Source organism: Triplophysa dalaica, chromosome 7, assembly GCF_015846415.1.
Source record: "Triplophysa dalaica isolate WHDGS20190420 chromosome 7, ASM1584641v1, whole genome shotgun sequence".
Lineage (NCBI taxonomy): Eukaryota > Metazoa > Chordata > Actinopteri > Cypriniformes > Nemacheilidae > Triplophysa > Triplophysa dalaica.
In genome coordinates, this window is record NC_079548.1 from 18,997,702 (window position 1) to 19,016,512 (window position 18,811).

At 39.3% G+C, this 18,811-nt stretch overlaps 1 protein-coding gene across 1 annotated transcript in view; it reads left to right on the plus strand.

Moving 5' to 3' along the window:
• The window catches only part of LOC130425875 (cAMP-specific 3',5'-cyclic phosphodiesterase 4A-like), a 61,035-nt gene extending 42,253 nt beyond the window's left edge, over positions 1 to 18,782 (plus strand). The window contains exons 7-33 of the mRNA XM_056752299.1: positions 2,284 to 2,377; positions 2,482 to 2,645; positions 3,125 to 3,223; positions 5,886 to 6,050; positions 6,168 to 6,267; positions 7,795 to 7,949; positions 8,052 to 8,174; positions 8,290 to 8,472; positions 8,578 to 9,047; positions 10,951 to 11,003; positions 13,348 to 13,446; positions 14,416 to 14,532; positions 14,722 to 14,817; positions 14,907 to 14,964; positions 15,224 to 15,341; positions 15,427 to 15,556; positions 15,709 to 15,793; positions 15,879 to 15,957; positions 16,054 to 16,137; positions 16,356 to 16,511; positions 16,946 to 17,036; positions 17,156 to 17,225; positions 17,326 to 17,415; positions 17,517 to 17,591; positions 17,761 to 17,860; positions 17,943 to 18,116; positions 18,497 to 18,782. Of these exons, the coding sequence (XP_056608277.1) occupies positions 2,284 to 2,377; positions 2,482 to 2,645; positions 3,125 to 3,223; positions 5,886 to 6,050; positions 6,168 to 6,267; positions 7,795 to 7,949; positions 8,052 to 8,174; positions 8,290 to 8,472; positions 8,578 to 9,047; positions 10,951 to 11,003; positions 13,348 to 13,446; positions 14,416 to 14,532; positions 14,722 to 14,817; positions 14,907 to 14,964; positions 15,224 to 15,341; positions 15,427 to 15,556; positions 15,709 to 15,793; positions 15,879 to 15,957; positions 16,054 to 16,137; positions 16,356 to 16,511; positions 16,946 to 17,036; positions 17,156 to 17,225; positions 17,326 to 17,415; positions 17,517 to 17,591; positions 17,761 to 17,860; positions 17,943 to 18,089 (3,201 nt within the window). The 3' untranslated portion in view covers positions 18,090 to 18,116; positions 18,497 to 18,782. The remainder of the gene's footprint in view (positions 1 to 2,283; positions 2,378 to 2,481; positions 2,646 to 3,124; positions 3,224 to 5,885; positions 6,051 to 6,167; positions 6,268 to 7,794; positions 7,950 to 8,051; positions 8,175 to 8,289; positions 8,473 to 8,577; positions 9,048 to 10,950; positions 11,004 to 13,347; positions 13,447 to 14,415; positions 14,533 to 14,721; positions 14,818 to 14,906; positions 14,965 to 15,223; positions 15,342 to 15,426; positions 15,557 to 15,708; positions 15,794 to 15,878; positions 15,958 to 16,053; positions 16,138 to 16,355; positions 16,512 to 16,945; positions 17,037 to 17,155; positions 17,226 to 17,325; positions 17,416 to 17,516; positions 17,592 to 17,760; positions 17,861 to 17,942; positions 18,117 to 18,496) is intronic.
• The last annotated feature ends 29 nt before the right edge of the window (positions 18,783 to 18,811 follow it).

Genomic DNA, 18,811 nt, shown 5'->3' on the forward strand with positions numbered 1-18,811 from the left:
TCTTAGTATGTTTCAAGTTGTTTTTAGAAAGTTCACATCTGCTTATAAAAACACCAATTCGTGGTGTATGTAGTGTACAAATTTCGACCAACTTTCCCACTGTGCATTAACGTTACTGGTAACTTAACCTTACATCTCTGTGCTTTTATAATTACGCATTGAAGACCCGTCAATCGAGAGAATATACATAAGTAGTTAAGTAATTGAATAAAACTTCATATGATATATCAGGCCACTTCATCCTCCCACTGAAAAAATATTTACCAGAGCGGTTTCAATAGTGTTTTGAACGTGCTCCCATAACATGTCTTCCATTGTTTTCCACCAGCCGACTAATAAAACGAAAGTCTCAATACAAAACGGAACTACGTCACATTGTTTACTTCAGCGTTCAAAAATAAGGTGTATAATTCCAGTCAGTAATAACAAGGCTTAAGTTTAGGTAGTGATGATAGCATTCCTCTGTGGTTTCAGAGAACTGTGATGTATGCATACATTTGCTTATAGTAAAGTGCTGATTTATAGATGTGTTTATCTGTGTTGCTTGAAGGGGAAAAATGAAAATGTTTTCATCAATTACTCAACCTCATGTCATTCCAAACCTGTGCGACGTTTTGCTTCAAAAGATATTTTGATGAATGTTGGGAATCAAAACAACACTTCCATTATATGGCAAAAAACCACTGAGACATTTCTTAAAATATCTTCTGAAAGAAAGAGTCGTATGCAGGTTTTGAACGATATGAGGGTTATCAAGTTGATGACCGAATATTTTTGTGGCATGAACTATCTCTTTAATGGATCTGTAGACTTGCCCTAATTAAAATGCAGTATTACAACATTTAGTTTTACCAAATCCAAGATATATCACAGTATTATAATTCATTATATTACATTCATTAATTATATTGATAATATATTCAATGTTTCAATAGTATTGTATAAAATTGCAAATAAAATGAATCATTTAAATGTGATGCTCCTGCCATTTTTGATGGACACATCCTGCTAGCTCAGTCTTAGTAAATAAAGGAAATGGATAGTATCGTGGTCTCCTAGTAACACATATTTGTATTCATTTTTCCTCACAAGGTCTGGCAGCAGCCTGGTCCTCTAGAGGATACATGCTCCAAACAGTTGGCACCCAGTGAACGTTTTAATAATGACTCAGCACATTGTGAACAGAGACTTGGTACAGTGTGTAACACACACATGCAAAGGAATTATGCAAATTAAGCTTTATATAAACTCCAAACATGACTGTAGGAGAGAGATAGACATGCCGTTTTGATCCTTGTTGGTAAATTCAGTGTGGAGATTAATATATGTCAAAGGAGATCGACTAGCTGATTTGAACGTGTGCTTAATTATATAACATGGTACATTTTGTCTTCATGTTACATTGCTATAAAACAAGCTGATCTTTTTAACTTATCTGTTTGATATGCATGTCAAAGTAATATAAGAGAAAAAATAAAAATGCAAGTGATTGAAAAAGACGCAACATACGTAGCAGCAGAATATGAAGGGAATGTGAAGGAAAGCAAGAGAGACAATGCAGGCATACAGAGACAGATAAAGACAGAATGGAGTAGAGATGGAGAGTGATACAGAGAGTGTTGACCTTGGAGGAGGTCACAGACAGACACCTGCCTACTCTCTCAGATTGGCACCCAACCCATCGCCTCGCTCCCATCGTGCTGCAGGAGGGACTGTGAGGAGGCAGTTGCTAAGGAAACCTGCTGGTTACCATGGAGATTGTAACGTGTGAAGGACCAGTCAGTGGGACAAACCAGGGGTCTTGGCGGCGTCGTGCTGTGTGCTTGTGTTAAATGCTGAAGTTGCACAACTTTGTTCATTCGAGGCAAATATTTGATGCATCTTGCGTTTGTATCACAATCTCCATTTCATTAAAGCAACGTTTTTCAGAGAGCGGTCCACCATATTAGATTAAAACTACAAATATACAATGAAACAGATTCTGTCCTTTGGTGAGTTTGAATGTCATGCAGAAATCTTTCAGAATAGTGCAGCAACACAAACTATAACATTTTAGTTAAAAGTGCAGACCTGCATTGCATGTCTGTTTTAAGTTGTGATATTAAAGTAAACACTTTAATACAAACATGTGAAAGGTTTACAAGAACATATGATTTTTTGCACATACTGTACATGTAGATCAAAATGAGTGCGTTCCTTAATCGTAATCCGTGTATTCGAACACTCATCCCTCTCTTCTTTCCCCTGTCTGTCTATCTCCATCTTTCCCTTTATGATCTCTAGTTCAAGAGGATGTTAAACAGGGAACTGTCTCATCTATCCGAGATGAGTCGCTCTGGGAATCAGGTGTCTGAATACATCTCCACTACTTTCCTAGGTAAGTGAACCAGCATTTCTATTTTCAGAAGTGCAGAACCACAGTTCCACTGATGCAGTGGTTTCCCATCATCTGTTGATGTTCACATATCTGTTGTCTTCAAGACAAGCAGAACGAAGTTGATATTCCATCCCCTACACTGCGGGAGCGAGAGAAACCGATGTCTCACATCAGTGGTGTCAAGAAGCTCACACACAGCTCCAGCCTAACCAGTGCAGCTCTGCCACGCTTTGGGGTCAAGACCGAGGAAGAAGACGCGCTGGCCAGGGTAGGGCATCAGTAACACACAACTTACTCAGCGCTTCAGCTAAAAGAATTTATAATGAAGTAGAAAATGCTGCACACATACAGTACAATCTCCAGTCTGCTGATAACAAAATAAAAAGGTCACACATTAACACCATTGTAACAAGGTTCATTAAAAGGTAGGAAGGAGACGGGAACCGGAGGACATTTAAACATTTAATAAAGTAATAACAGCCGGCGGGCCCCTCACAGCCGACCGCCGGCGAACAAAACAATAAATACAAATACAAACATGTTCTGGCTGGTCCTCTCTCTTCGACGGCCTGGTCGCTCGTTCTCTTATATGCTCCCGGTCTCCTACGTGATTCAACCACGGTCTCGCCCCGCCTACTCACTACAACCATATTTTCCCAGCATCCACTCCCCCACCGTCACAGATTACTTGTGTCAGAAATGGCGGTTTTTGGAATGAATTTGTTATAATTTATTGTATCTTTACAGGAGCTGAATGACTTAAACAAGTGGGGCCTTAATATCTTCCGTGTGGCAGAGGTCTCCAATAACAGACCTCTGAGTTGCATCATGTTTGCCATCTTCCAGGTACCTGGTCTCTTTGTTTTGCTATAAATGTCGCTGTGTTCTTGAGAAACATCAAGTGGAAACGGGGATTTATGTAAAATGTCAGAGGGGTTTTGTTGTTTTGCATGCAGAATGGACAGGGTGTTTTATATACTGCACATAATGTGCCTAACAAGTTTCTTTTTTGGTGTATTGTGTATCAAGGTCAATGTGGCAACATTTTCTTTGCTTTAACTAATAATCAAGTGAGATTTTTGTATAAAGAGTACAATATGGCCCACACAGAGATCTTATCTCACCATCTTTCAATCAGTATGAAGTTACATGAATAGACGGAAATACTGAGATAACCTAAAACCATAAAAATGGTGGCAACATCTCCAAGATTCTTGAAACAATCCGCCTGCAAAGATGCTAATGAAATAGTTCACCCAAAAATGAAAATGTACTCACCACCACGCCATCCCTGATGTATACGAACAAATCATAAATTGATTAAATTGGATGACATCATTTTATCCTCTTTTATTGAATCCAAAATGTTGAATCCCCCAAAATCCCATCATCTGTCATTAATGTAATCCAAACAACTTTCAATGTGTTTATAAATGTTTTCTAAAGTACATCAATAGGTGTGTGTGAGAAATATTATTTTGGGCTTATTCAGCAATATTAAAAACCAAAACAAACACATAGGCCTACCAGTTATAACATCAGAAACATTCATCATTTCAAATCTCATCGGTTCTTGCATACTTCATGACAAAATATCACATGTCACACAAGAGCCAATGAGAGTTGAAGTTCCCAACGTTATATGATTTAAGCGACCATACAGTTGAAAGAAAAAGTATGTGAAGCCTTTGGGCTTACTTGGATTTCTTCATAAATTGGTCATAAAATGTGTTCTGATCTTCATCTAAGTCACAACAATAGAGAAACACAGTCTGCTTAAACTAATACCGCACAAACATTATACGTTTTCATGTTTTTATTGAACACAACATGTAAACATTCATAGTTCAGGGTGGAAAAAGTATGTGAAACCCTAGGCTAATGACTTCTCCAAGAGCTAATTGGAGCCAGGAGTCAGCCAACCTGGGGTCCAATCAATGTGATGAGATTGGATGTGTTGATTAAAGCTGGCCTGTCCAATAAAAAACACACACCAGTTTTGAGGTTGCTGTTCTGAAGAAGCGTTGTCTGATGTGAACCATGCCTCGCACAAAAGAGCTCTCAGAAGACCTACGATCAAGAATTGTTGACTTACATAAAGCTGGAAAGGGCTACAAAAGTATATCTAAAAGCCTTGATGTCCATGTGTCCACGGTAAGACAGATTGTCTACAAATGGAGAAAGTTCAGCACTGTTGCTACACTCCCTAGGCGTGGTCGTCCTGTAAAGATGACTGCAAGAGCACAGCGCAGAATGCTCAATGAGGTGAAGAAGAATCCTAGAGTGTCAGCTAAACACTTACAGAAATCTCTGACACATGCTAACATTTTTGTTGACAAATCTACAATAAGGAAAACATTAAACAAGAATGGACTTCATGGGAGGACACCACGGAGAAAGCCACTGCTGTCCAAAAAAAACCATTGCAGCACGTTTGAAGTTTACAAAAGAGCACCTGGATGTTCCACAGCACTACTGGCAAAACATTCTGTGGACAGATGAAACCAAAATTGAGTTGTTTGGAAAGAACAAAAGGCACAGCACACCAACATCAAAACCTCATCCCAACTGTGAAATATGGTGGAGGGGGCATCATGGTTTGGGGCTGCTTTGCTGCCTCAGGCCCTGGACGGATTACTGTCATCGATGGAAAAATGAATTCCAAAGTTTATCAAGACATTTTGCAGGAAAACTTAAGACCATCTGTCTGCCAACTGAAGCTTAACAGAGGATGGACGATGCAACAGGACAACGACCCAAAGCATAGAAGTAAATCAACAACAGAAGGGCTTCAACAGAAGAAAATACGCCTTCTGGAGTTGTCCAGTCAGAGTCCTGACCTCAACCCGATTGAGATGGTGTGGCATGACATCAAGAGAGCGATTCACACCAGACATCCCAAGAATATTGCTGAACTGAAACACTTTTGTAAAGAGGAATGGTCCAAAATTTCTCCTGACCGTTGTGCAGGTCTGATCTGCAACTATAGGAAACGTTTGGTTGAGGTTATTGCTGCCAAAGGAGCGTCAACCAGTTATTAAACCCAAAGGTTCACAAACTTTTTCCACCCTGCACTATGAATGTTTACATTTTGTGTTCAATAAAAACATGAAAACGTATAATGTTTGTGTGGTATTAGTTTAAGCAGACTGTGTTTCTCTATTGTTGTGACTTAGATGAAGATCAGAACACATTTTATGACCAATTTATGAAGAAATCCAAGTAAGCCCAAAGGGTTCACATACTTTTTCTTTCAACTGTATGTGTTTTGGTTTTAATATCACTAAATAAGTTCAAAATATTTATTGTAGAATTACATCAACAAAGAATCTGAGATGGGATTTTGAATGAATCCCATCAAAATGCCGATAAAGACATCCTCAAAACATCGTTCAACTTTTTAACTTGTTGATTTTTATAGTTTTATTTCTACTAGTACAACAGCAAACGTCTGTGTCATTTATAATGTTTTGAATCATTTTCTTAAACGCTCTATGATGTTGTAAAGGAACGGGATCTAATGAAGACCTTTAGTATCCCCGTGGACACCTTTATCACCTATGTGATGACACTGGAAGATCACTACCATGCCAACGTGGCCTATCACAACAGCCTGCATGCCGCCGACGTCACACAGTCCACACATGTCCTTCTCTCCACATCAGCACTGGACGTGAGTACATATGTTAACTCGTTTAAAAGCAAAGAGCATATGTGGTAACAGTTCACAAATGCAAAATCAGCACTGAACTTCTAACATAATTATCATACTGTACAATCTGCCCAACAGGCTGTTTTTACTGATCTGGAAATCTTGGCTGCATTGTTTGCTGCTGCCATCCATGATGTTGATCATCCTGGAGTTTCCAACCAGTTCCTCATCAACACCAGTAAGTCTATGCTGGATCATCATTATATTGATCACGGAGTCCCTGTTTATTTGAAAGCAGTCTTTTCAGATGTGGTTAAGCTTGTGAATAATGATTAGGTTTCTTGTAATGTTTTACTGGTTTGATAAAATAATGAGATTGATCCGGAGGTCTATAAAGACTAACGCTAAAATAATTTCACTGTTAATTAAAGCAAGAAGCCCCGCTAAGCAGTGGGTTACAGTGCATTTTATAACAGCTAAGGGCGTTGTTGCACGACGCAAGCGGAGTGCTTAAAACCCCCTTAGCTGTTATAATCTGCACTTAACCCACTGCTTCGAGGGGCTTATTGCTTTTATAAAACAGTTATTCCAAATGAGTAGCAAGGTTTCATAAAATAAAATGATATTTAGACTATGTTATGTGGTTATAAATCTAGGTATTTTATAATGGCTTAAAACTCGGCTCAACAAATCAGAATCAAGGACCAGAACTGACCGCTTTAAAATAAGGGTTTCTTGTCATGTTTTGCTGGTTTGAAAAATCAGATGATTGATCCCCATGTTTGTCAAAACCGAGATTAAAATAATGACGTTTATACATCTGTTTTGTAGAATAACATGGTGAATTCAGAGAGCTTTATTGTTGATTTCTTGTTGACCAGTTCAGGCAAACTTTTCCTGTTTGTATTGAATATGACGCGGTTGCAGTATCCTCTTCACTTAGACCAAAAATTGCGGCAGATCTTTACATTCGTGCTTGCCTGGTATCATTTGAAATGCTTGAGAGTGGTTTCATCGGCACAATATTGAGCGATATTCTGCCCACTAAAGAGTGTGAGCCCTTCCTGGGGTCTTTCATCTAAATTATGCCTTCATAAGGAGTGAAGCAGGGTGCTTTTCAGAGCATTTTTATTTATAGTTCATGTCCCCTTTTGGCATACCTGTCAACATTTCAGTACCAATATCCGGGAGACCTGTAAGCATCCCACTCCATTCGTTCGTGATCACACTCTTTGTCCGACTCTTTTAGGTTAGCAATGGCGGTCATTGTATTAACAGGAATCTACCGGGAGAAATAATGGAAAAACAGGAGTTTCACCACAGAAATAACAAAACAGGAGGGTGGCAGCCGATGGGAAAGTGAAACTTTCGAGGCTCCCACGAAAGTGTAATTGTTGACAGGCATGCCTTTTGGAGAATGTGTATTTTTTGCTTGATACTTATTGTTCAGACTTTCTCTACACTGGAATCCGGTGATAGCACACATACATCTGGAAAACGTCTATTCTATGTCTGCATTTACATTTGCAACACGTATTTTTGGATTGTTTGCTCATCTGCAATAGAAGATATCTGTAAGATGTTTATGATTTAGAATGGATGTAAAACTGACATTTCTAAGATGTTTATCAGATGTTTTTACACAGCAGATGTTTTCCACATCTTTAGAAGACATCTTACAAACATACCTGTGCTGTTTGGGCTTGGTGTGCACCTTGAAAAAAGGTAGAGAGAAGAACAGAGTCTCATCTGCTGTGTTTTACAGACTCAGAACTGGCATTGATGTACAACGATGAGTCCGTGCTGGAGAACCATCACCTGGCTGTAGGCTTTAAGCTTCTGCATGAGGAGAACTGTGACATCTTTCAGAACCTCACCAAACGACAGCGGCAGAATCTGCGCAAACTGGTCATCGACATGGTGAGCTGCTGTACACGTTGTTTTATGCCCCTAACCTCATATTTTTATTTGGGAAGGCCTGCATCTTTTCTCCAGTGTAAATCATCCCACTTGACTCCTTAGGTTTTGGCAACTGACATGTCAAAGCACATGAGCTTGCTGGCTGATCTAAAGACAATGGTGGAGACCAAGAAGGTGACCAGCTCTGGAGTTTTGATGTTGGATCATTATAATGACAGGATACAGGTATGTACCAACAAACCGGAATGTGTGCTAAACATTTTAACCTAATAGAAATTGCAGCGAATTACCAAAGATCAGACCAGAATAAAGGATAAAACTTATTCACAAATGTGTGTAGGTCCTTAGGAACATGGTGCATTGTGCTGACCTTAGTAACCCAACCAAGCCTCTGGCGGTGTATAGACAGTGGACCGAGCGCATTATGGAGGAGTTCTTCCGGCAAGGCGATAAAGAACGAGAGCGTGGGATGGAAATAAGCCCCATGTGTGACAAACACACTGCATCTGTGGAGAAGAGTCAGGTACACATGCAAACACCCACACGGACAATCGTAAAGATATCAATTCTCAGGCATTCATGACATTTCCAACAGACAGCTCCTAAACTGTCTGGTTTGTTCATGCAGGTGGGTTTTATCGATTACATTGTGCATCCGCTGTGGGAGACCTGGGGGGACCTGGTCCACCCTGACGCTCAGGAAATTTTGGACACCCTCGAGGACAACCGGGACTGGTACCAGAGCACCATCCCCCAGAGCCCATCGCCGCCTCCCGATGGCCCAGACAATGAAGTGGAATCCTGCACAAACAAATTCCAGTTTGAGCTCACCCTAGAGGGAGAGACAGGACAGGAGGATGGGCCTGCCAGTCAGAACCACGGGCCTGCCAGTCAGAACCACATCGACAACGAGGAAAAGACGAATGGGGATGACGTTGAGGAGGTGGAAGAAAACATGGAGGAGGGAGAGGAGGTGACAGAGAGGTCGGGACGGAGGCGACTGCAGGTTCAGTCAGTAGTTGAGGAGGAGGATGAGAGACAGTCTGACGAGAGTCCAGTGGAGGAGGAAGAGAAAATGTCCTCTCCAACCGATGATACGTAAGACTCAAGGAACTTTCTGGCCCAAAGGGCCAAGAACGGGGCCATACTTCAAAAACTCTCTTTACCATTCACACAGGACTCTTCTGTTTCTGATATCTAAACCTTGAACAGAAGTCTTGTGTACCAATCCAATAAGACACTTTATTTGATTTTTCAAAAAGGGAACAAAACAATATTAGAGAAGTATTTAACACAGCAACTGTAGATTTCGAGTGGATGCTGGAGTCTATCCAGAAGAGAGGGCGAGCCTTTAAGGGGAAACAGATATACGGCGGGGTTTGTAATGGGCCATTGAGTCAGCGTAGCACTCTGGAATTATCACACAATCACAAACACACACACATCAATCAATAAGTACACACTTTATTATTCACATCTAGATTTTAACCTAAAATAAGTACACCGCACCGTCCATGCAAAAACAAAGCTGTGCGTCTGTGTATGTGTTCAGGGGGCTTTGATCTGAAAGAAATTTCTTTGGAAAAAGCCATCTCAACATGGATTGTCAATAATGGGTTTAAAAGCATTCTTAACAGGGACTTAAATCCTCAAAAATCCCATGATTGGTGGAATCTGAGAGACGTTTCGTTCATAAAAAGAACACACCTGCAGAAAGCAAAGAGATGCTGTCCAGGACGGTTGAGGAACTAGGGCATCTGAAAAAAGCAGGAGACACGGGTGGCATGATTTGTTTGTGGGTCCCACCCCCTCTTACCCTTTACCCTGGAGTGCTGCCAGTGCAAGATGGCCGTGTGCCTTTCTGAACCACCAGCTTCAACTCTGGAGCTGTTGTGAAGCAATGCATCGTGGGACAGGAGTGTCTGCTTTTGTCTTCATTTTTGATTGTCTCTTTTTAAGCAATCTCCATCGTTTATGCTTGCCGTCGTCGTGGTGATAATTCCTTCTCATCCGTCAGTCTTCCTCGGCCGCTTTCACGCTGACCGAGCATTTGGGGCCTAGATTAGGATTTATCACCGTCACAGCTCGCAGACTGCCCTCACTTTCCATGTGAATAATTAATGATAGTCACTTTCTGAGGATAAGCCATGTGACGCTTGGAAACATATGTTCTGCCTTCTTTCGGTTTCGTTAAATCCATTCCTGCCAGATTTGCAACACAGCCTCCTCAATTGCAGCACGCACAGACTCTCTCACCTTCACCCACTCGCGCCGGTAATACGTCCTCGGTGTACTCCACAAAAACACTACGTTAAGTTTTGCCAAAGGAATGAGACGATAAGTTGGAGAGGCAATAAGTGGTGGAGCAGAGAAAGGAATAGAAAGAACAGTGTCTGTGACAGGAAGATTTTGGAAGTGCAGGGAGTCACTCGCAGCCATATTGAGTTCAATGCTTTTTTGCCTTAATGTCAACTGCAGGGTTTAATGTTGACATTATATCCCATTATAGTGTTTGTTTCATGTCTATATGCCTTGATTGATGTTCATTCTTTCACAATAGCACCATCTGCATGTGGAGGTATGGATTTGTCTTGTAAGATGAGAAAGAACAAGCAGATCATGCTGTTAAATGAAACTGTTGCTCTAATGTATTTAATGTCAAGCATCTTTTATTGTTGTCTTTTTTCACAAGTGTCAGCGTTTCAATGGGAGAGAGAGGAGCCCGTTGAGAAATGAGGAAAGTGAGATCGAGTTCTCAGGTTAGGACTGCAATATCGCCTCTTCTCTCACCTCTCGGAAGTTCGGTTTGATTTCATTTCAGTGGAATGAACTGTTTGTTGCTGTATTTCGGGCAGCAGTGGCGAGCATCCATGTTGAAACATGACAAAGCTAGTTTCTGCTGGTCAGTAGCTTAGCTTTACACAAGCCTGTGCCTGTGAGAGCAGAAACTTGTGGTCATACCGGTGTGTATGTGAAAACCGTACTTGTCTGTATGTCGTAGAAGGGATGACCGGGGTCACGTGATCGATCGGTGTGAATTGATGATATTCCCATGTACGTTCGCCTGTTTTACGTTAAAAATGCTTCGTTGTGAGACTTTTCGTTAACTTTGTGAGCGCTAAGCTAACAAATAATATTTGCCATTTTAACACGACACTGTAGCAATTGTTTCTTATTAAGAGATTATTACGATTAATTCCTTGCTGCCATTCTTTTTGGATATCAAAAGGAAAAACAAATGTTTTCTTTGAACAGTTTGTGTACAGTTTTTATTTTTGTATCATTCTGGTTTGATGGTTCAAACTACTATCTTATATAGATAGTAGACTAATCACTGCTTGTTTTGTATATAATGTAATGTTGAATTGTAAATTTGAAATCACTCAGAATCAAACAATGTCACTTTTAGTTGAAATGAATTGTAGATGAATTGTGGAATTTCATACTCACGTCTTTCTTTCTCCTGTCATTCTTTTGGGGGTATTTTAGTAACAGTCCCAACTACGTTAAATGTGTATATTTGAACTGTACTGGAAAACAGACTAATCATTCATCATCATTTCTGAAACTTGTCTTAACCAGCACTTTATTTTTCTGTAGGTTGTGAGATGGCTGATATCAGGGCGCATATGGTATAGATGGTATGGTATATACTGACTTCTGTATTGGAGGGAACTGTATAGTGTGGAACAGGGTGGAAACTATAAATGGCTCGGTCCGCACGACTTTATTTTGGTCCTAAATGCCATTTTCTGCTAAGCAACATCAGCTACTCTGTGTTAATAATCTGCACTGGAATGGCTTTTAATAGGATTTTTTAATGCTTCTGTGAGGTTAATGACCAATTGACAGACAGAAAGATGACGTGGCTTAATCCGGGAACCGTTTTTCTTTATATTTTAATGTCATGCCTCATGAGACTCCAATGAAGTTATTCTCTGGGCTTTAAATAATATGTTACTTGTTCACAAGTTATGGTAATAATATAAGTCGAAAAGAAAACACAGGAAAATGATTGTAATATTTGTACATTATATTGCTGTAATGTGTATAATGTGTCCAAGTTATTTTATATTATATTATTTTTATGGAAGGTTTTCCTCTGAGAGAACTGAGTTGTCATTTTGTGAATAAAATGCATTTAATAAGCAAACAGCTATATATAAAAAACAAATATATATATAGATATATATATACCAGTATATTTTTTTTCTTTCGCTGTTCAGTACTGTAAAGTGTGTTGAAAATACAAATAAAGGATGATTTTTCTAATACATGCGTATCGGTCTTATTTTCACATGCAGCCTAGTGTTGCAGTATACGCTAAGTGTTAAAGTGTTGCATGCAATGACGCTACTTTGAGTAGTTTGACACAAACGTATGGCTTTATACGTTACAGTATCTGAAAATCCATATAGAATAATAAGCATATATCACATATACCAAAAACTTCACTGCAATGCTTGAAATATATAGTCTACTGTTTGATCAAACAGTGATGCTTTACTGACCCCTACAGTCCGAATGTATATCGACAAATATCCGTTTTTACAATATTCAAGTGTATATTGTGTATCAAAAGTGAGTTTTTCTTGGACTTTTGTATAAAAAAAGACTATTAGATATATGCGTGATGATGATCAGAGTAAATGAGTGAATTAACTATCACAGAAAGTGTATTTTCGGGTTGAAATAACGGCTTAAAAACACATATGACAGGTTTAAGCGACCGTGAGGTAAATCATACACTTACTATCCAGTATTTGGTTTAACTGTATATTACTTATCTTTATGGTTCCCCTTCTCTCCCAATCTGTTTACATGCCTTCATTTCACTCTCCTTTGATATGTCTGCATGAAAGTATACGTTTTACTCCCATAAAATACATTACCCACAAAGCCACATATCACCACTTGAATCCTCCAATAATATGAGAACACCGGTCTGCCTGCTGGCTGACGTCACACACTCTGCCAATCGCACTGCGGAAGTAGGTACCGAGCTCCTTTTTAATTACGTTTTTGTCATTTTTAATAATCGCACATTTTGTTTTCTTGGCATTTTTTTGAAACATGTAAACTTACTGGCGCGATACTGAATGGTTTTAATTGTGCATTGTACAAGATCGGTGTCTTTTTAAGCAGTATAGTGAGTTGACTTTGCGGAAGCCATTTCAGATTGAATTAATCAGGATGATGTGTCTTGAGACATTTTAAGAGCGTGTTGTACCATCGACTAGCTTTGCATTTGTGTATTTGATCAACTCTTATTTGTATTCATATGATCTGTTTTATTTCAGTCAACCTTATCGATATTCCTGCTCAATTTAACAAAGCATTGTGAATTCATTGCGCCCCAAGGTCGCCCGCCTGTGTTGGGAGTCTGCATTGACCTGAGGCATCATGACTTGTGTGCATCTGCTATTGACTTTAGTCTTTACTGTCAGCCTGGGAACACCTGTGGAGATTCATCGGCCTCGAGGAGTGCCATTGACAAGTAAACTAAAAGCAGTTATTGCATAAGAAACATTTTTAGATGTGCAAGCACACTTGGCAAAACACATTTAATTCTGATTCTGAATAATCTTGTTAACCCCCTAAGGAATAGTTCACCTTCAAAATGAAATTTCTGTTTCCATTTAACGTGTGACTTTCTTTCTTCTCCAGAACACAAAAAAAAGATATTTTGAAAAATGTCGGTCTCCATTGACTTCTAATGGAATGGACACAGAACCAAAGTCAAAGGGAACCAACAGTTTTCGGTTACATACAATTTTCAAAATATCTTCTTTTGCGTTCTGCAGATTCAGAAGTAAGTCATTCAGGATTGAAATGACAAGAGGGTGTGTAAATAATATCAGAATGTTCAATTTGAAGGTCAACTATTCCTTTAACATGAACAGAGCCCATTGAAAAAGCGTATTATATCGTGTCTGAATATTGATTACCTTTGTTTTAGATTATTATTAAGTCAACTATCACAAACTATGCATCACTTGAAAGCTACAACACTCTGCATTTATTTTCTGAACTTGTTATTGCGATTTAATAAAATTAATTAAAAATTAAAATTAGGGGCGGAGGTTAAAGGGAAAGTTCACTCGCAATTGAAAATCACTCAAGCCCTTTACAATTATTCACTCTCATATGGTTTAAAACCTGTTTATCTCTTTTTTTCTGTGTAAAACAAAAGAAGATTTTTTGATAAATGTGGTTTTGTGTGATAAGATCTCAACGGGTCCAATGTTGTTTGGTTCTTCGAAACATCTTTTTTGGTCTGCAGAATAAAGTCACACAGGTTTAGAATGACATGAGGGTGTATACGATGAATGAAAGAATCATCATTATCTCTTAATTATCATTTATTTTTATTTACGCTATCCCTTTATTAAATAATATATTAAATATCTGCTTTGAGTCGTTATAAACGCATCTAATTTGAGTTTTCTTCATGTCTTTTATTAAGAGAGGCAGTTTTATGAGGAGAACAAGCCCTTCACTTGTTTAGATGGATCTAAGACGATTCCTTTTGACCGAGTGAATGATGACTACTGTGACTGCAAAGATGGTTCTGATGAGCCAGGTACACAATTCACCTCATCAGTAATCTCAAATAACATGAATAAATCTAAAATCTACATCAAAAGGTTATTTTCTGGTAGTTATAACAAACTAGCGACAGCACAGGCTTGGCAACGGTCATATGGTGATGAAGTGTAGTGTGAAACTGTAGGGTTTATTTATATTACTTTCTGCTTATGTCTGTCCCCAGGCACACCTGCTTGTCCAAACGGTAGCTTTCATTGCACTAATGCTGGATACAGGCCCACCTTTATCCCATCCTCCCGTATTAATGATGGCATCTGTGGTAAGATGACTAAGCATCTGTGTATTTTCCTCAGGAGTGTTCAATGATTTAAAAATGGCTTTGCATTTGAAATCTTGTTTTCCTTCCAGATTGCTGCGACACTACTGATGAGTACAACAGCGGAGCCAAATGTGAAAACACCTGCAAGTGAGTAGTGATTCTAATGAAATGGCTTACCAGGGGAAAGCTTATAACGTTCTTTTTACAGCCATGTTCTGTGAAAAACTGGAAAATGTTCACTTACGTATAAATAAATGTTCCAGACCACAGCTCATATGGAGTATGTGACGCAAATTATGCCGGCAGATAAACAACACAGCGATGAATATATCACCTTTGAGTTTTACTCTCGATCACAGAGGATAAAATAAGGAAACACACTGAATTGGGTGCAATTTCTTCTCAGGGATTTGGGACGTAAAGAAAGGGAGGTTCTTCAGAAGATGGCTGAGATCACCAGAGAGGGTTTTTTGCTGAAACGGCAGCTCATTGAGGAGGCCAAGAAAGGCAAACAAGAAAAACAGGTAACAGATGATGAGACGGATGATTGAAAAATATTGAGTCTCATTGTGTTCGAGTTTGCTTATACGCCTTGATTTTATTCTGAAGGATAAACTAACCGGAATGCAGGACAACAAGAAACAGCTAGATGAGAAAGTTGAAGCGATGAGGACAGTTAAAGAAACAGCAGAGCAGCCCGAGAAGGAAGCTAAGGAGCGCCACCTCAAGGCTTGGGAAGGTTGGTGCAGCTGTTTACATTTACTATGACATCAAATGTCCTGTTTTTCAATGTTTCCTGCAGTAATATTCACTGCATAATAGCAACAGAATTAACATTTTATATTTAGAAAGCTTATTGTGCAATTCTTGTATATATTTTCTCAATTTCAGAGCAAATGGCAGCTATTCGTCTAGAGAAAGATAAGGCCAAAATGGCAGAAGCCTTCTTGGAACTGGATGACAATGCAGATGGCGTGTAAGTGTTGCATTTGGGCATGTGTATCTCTCTGATTCTTTATATGTAGAGTGAATGAACTAATGCTGTGTTGTCTCTCTGTCAGGGTGTCTGTTTCTGAGCTTCAGTCTCATGCAGAATTGGACCCAGATGCTGATGGCACACTAAGTGAAACTGAGGCTCAGGTACTTAACCATAAAGTTAAAATAACGCACGCGTTCGATATAAAACCTCGGTTTGTCACTGTTTGAGACAAATGTTCACTGACTTGTTTTACTCAGGGACTCATGGGAGGCGCCGACCAGTTGGACACATCAGCATTTGAAAGTGTTTGGACCAACATTAAAGACAAGTACAAATCAGAGGTCAGTAGACAAGAAACAGACAAAACGTGTTGTTTTCCGATTGCGATAGACTTTCATTTAAAGTACTTAATTTTATAGTCCTTTGCTAGTCGAACCTACTTACTCTGACCATGTCTCTTATTTAATTTTTTTAATTTTTCTTTTTCCAAGGCCTATTTTATTAAAGAGCCATTTCCTATTCTTCAAGAAGAATATTTAAACATGTGTATTTCTTCCAGTCTCAGCCTGTGGAATCTGCCCCAGTGGAGACACCCGTGGAAGAAGTGAAGGAGCCAGTCGGAGACAACGACTCTGAGCCATATCCAGAGGAAGACATCTCTGAGGAAGACGATGAGGAGGAGGATGAAGATGATTATCATGAAGAGGATGATAAAGTGAGAGTCTGTTTTATATAATAAACCTAATGACGCTTTAGAAAGTGTGTTCTTAAAAAAAAAGGATAGTTCTCCCAAAAATGAAAATTCTGTCATCATTTAGAAATATGGAAAAAAGTGGTAACCGAAACAATGGCAGTACCCATTCACTTCTATTGTATGGACACAAAACCAATGCAAGTCAATGGTACCGCTGTTGTTCGGTTACCAACATTATTCAAAATATCTTAATTTGTTCTGCAGAAGAAAGATAGCCATACAGGTTTGAAATGACAATAGGGTGAGAAAATGATGACAGAATGTTCATTTTGGGGCGAACTGTCCCTTTAAATAAGGCACCAAGACAAAGGCTTGCAACATTGTATCTTTGTGTCAGGCATGTTGTGGAGACGTTGAATATATGTCTTTACATACGAGTTGTTCTGTGTTTTCAGGCTCCGCCCATTATTAGGACTCCTGAGAAGAGTCAGGAGGATGAAGAAGCCATGCCTCCTTATGATGCTGAAACTCAGGCTCTTATCGATGGTTGGTTCCACTGACATTTCAGACAGAAAGCCCATTAAACCACATGCTGCATAGAAATAGGATTTTTATTAGTCAGTTTCAAATGTTTTTTGTTTACTGACTGCTTCTTTGGTTCACAGCTGCTCAGATGGCTAGAGATGACTTTAATGAGGCTGAGAAAGCTCTCAAGGAGGCGGATGATCAGATCGGGTTGGTAAAATCTGTGAATCTGCCGCGTTCTCTGTCGTTGTGTAAACTCTGGTGTGTAGTGATGAGCACAGTTTTGAGTTACTCTCTTATTGCATCACAGAAATATTGAGAAGGAGCTGTCCTTTGATTTCGGCCCTGATGCTGAGTTCACTTACATGTACAGCCAGTGCTATGAGCTTTCCACTAGCGAGTAAGTGAGAATGACATTGGATTTGGAGATAGTTTTGTTGTTAATACCGTTTCTATGCTGTTTGTTGTTTCTTTTCATCAAGTATGCTGTGTTTGCCTCAGGTACATCTACAGACTGTGTCCTTTCAATCGGGTTTCACAGAAACCCAAGTATGGAGGCTCAGAGACCAACCTTGGGTAAGAGGCCAAGTCTGGCTGCTCTGTTTTTCATAGACTGATTTTCGCGATGATTCATCAATGTTTTTTCTTTTCAAAAATGTTAAGCACGGAAAGTTTTTCTGTTAAGTGTAATATGATTATGTAAATGTTTTGGACCATCCTTAATGGGAGATGCACATGTTCGCAGGACATGGGGATCTTGGTCAGGGCCTGAAAATAATAAATACTTGACGATGAAATACGAACATGGCACCGGGTGCTGGCAGGGTCCAAACCGATCAACTACAGTAAGTGACAGTGTCTTTCATTACTTCCACTGTGTTATTCATACTTGGATGTTGTCTGCTAAAGTTTGGTGTTGTGTGTCAGGTGAAGCTGACTTGTGGGAAGGAGACCGTGGTTACCTCAACTTCAGAGCCGAGCCGCTGTGAATACCTAATGGAATTCATCACACCTGCAGCGTGCCAAGAGACATCCAACATTGACCCCTCGACACACACTCATGTGGAGCTTTAGATTCCACCTACTGCTCATCAGTGCATGGTATGCAATGAGATGCATACAGATGTTGTCTTTAAAAGTCTCTAAAAAAATTCAACACATATTAGATTACTATTAAAGAAAAACATGACTTTTAACTAAATACCTGGAATGTGACACATTTTTCAATTTTGATGGGTTATTAGGTCTCTGCCAGACTGCCTGCTGAATGTTTAAAGATTCAGTGTGTCTTTGAGTGCATTATGCAATATACATATAATTGTGAATTCATACCTGTACATTAGGTCGATGTAACATTCCTCCACCTGTCGCTATAGCAACATTAGTTTATGAACTGACACACATAGTGCCGTATCATCAGTTTATACCCACAAAGTGCATTGTTATATTATTACATTCTTGTTTTTCTCTTTCATCTTTAGGTTGGTGTGTGGGAACACTTAAGTTCCAGGTAGCTGTTAAGGAACCGCCTCCATTAGTTTAGGGTCTACTGTAATGTTTGTTTTTATTGATGTAGTACAATCATTTTGCCTTACATTCTGTGGATAATGTTCAAATAAATTCAGCTTTGCATTGAAGAATTGTTGCGTTGGGATTTTGTTCAGCAAAAACATGATAGTTAATGTTTTACACTGGACTATGAACTGTAACGTTCTTAAATGCTTGTTGTAGAAAGTGACTTGTTAAACATTAAACAGTTTAACCTTATTGTGTTTTATTCAGTCATGTGCTTTGTG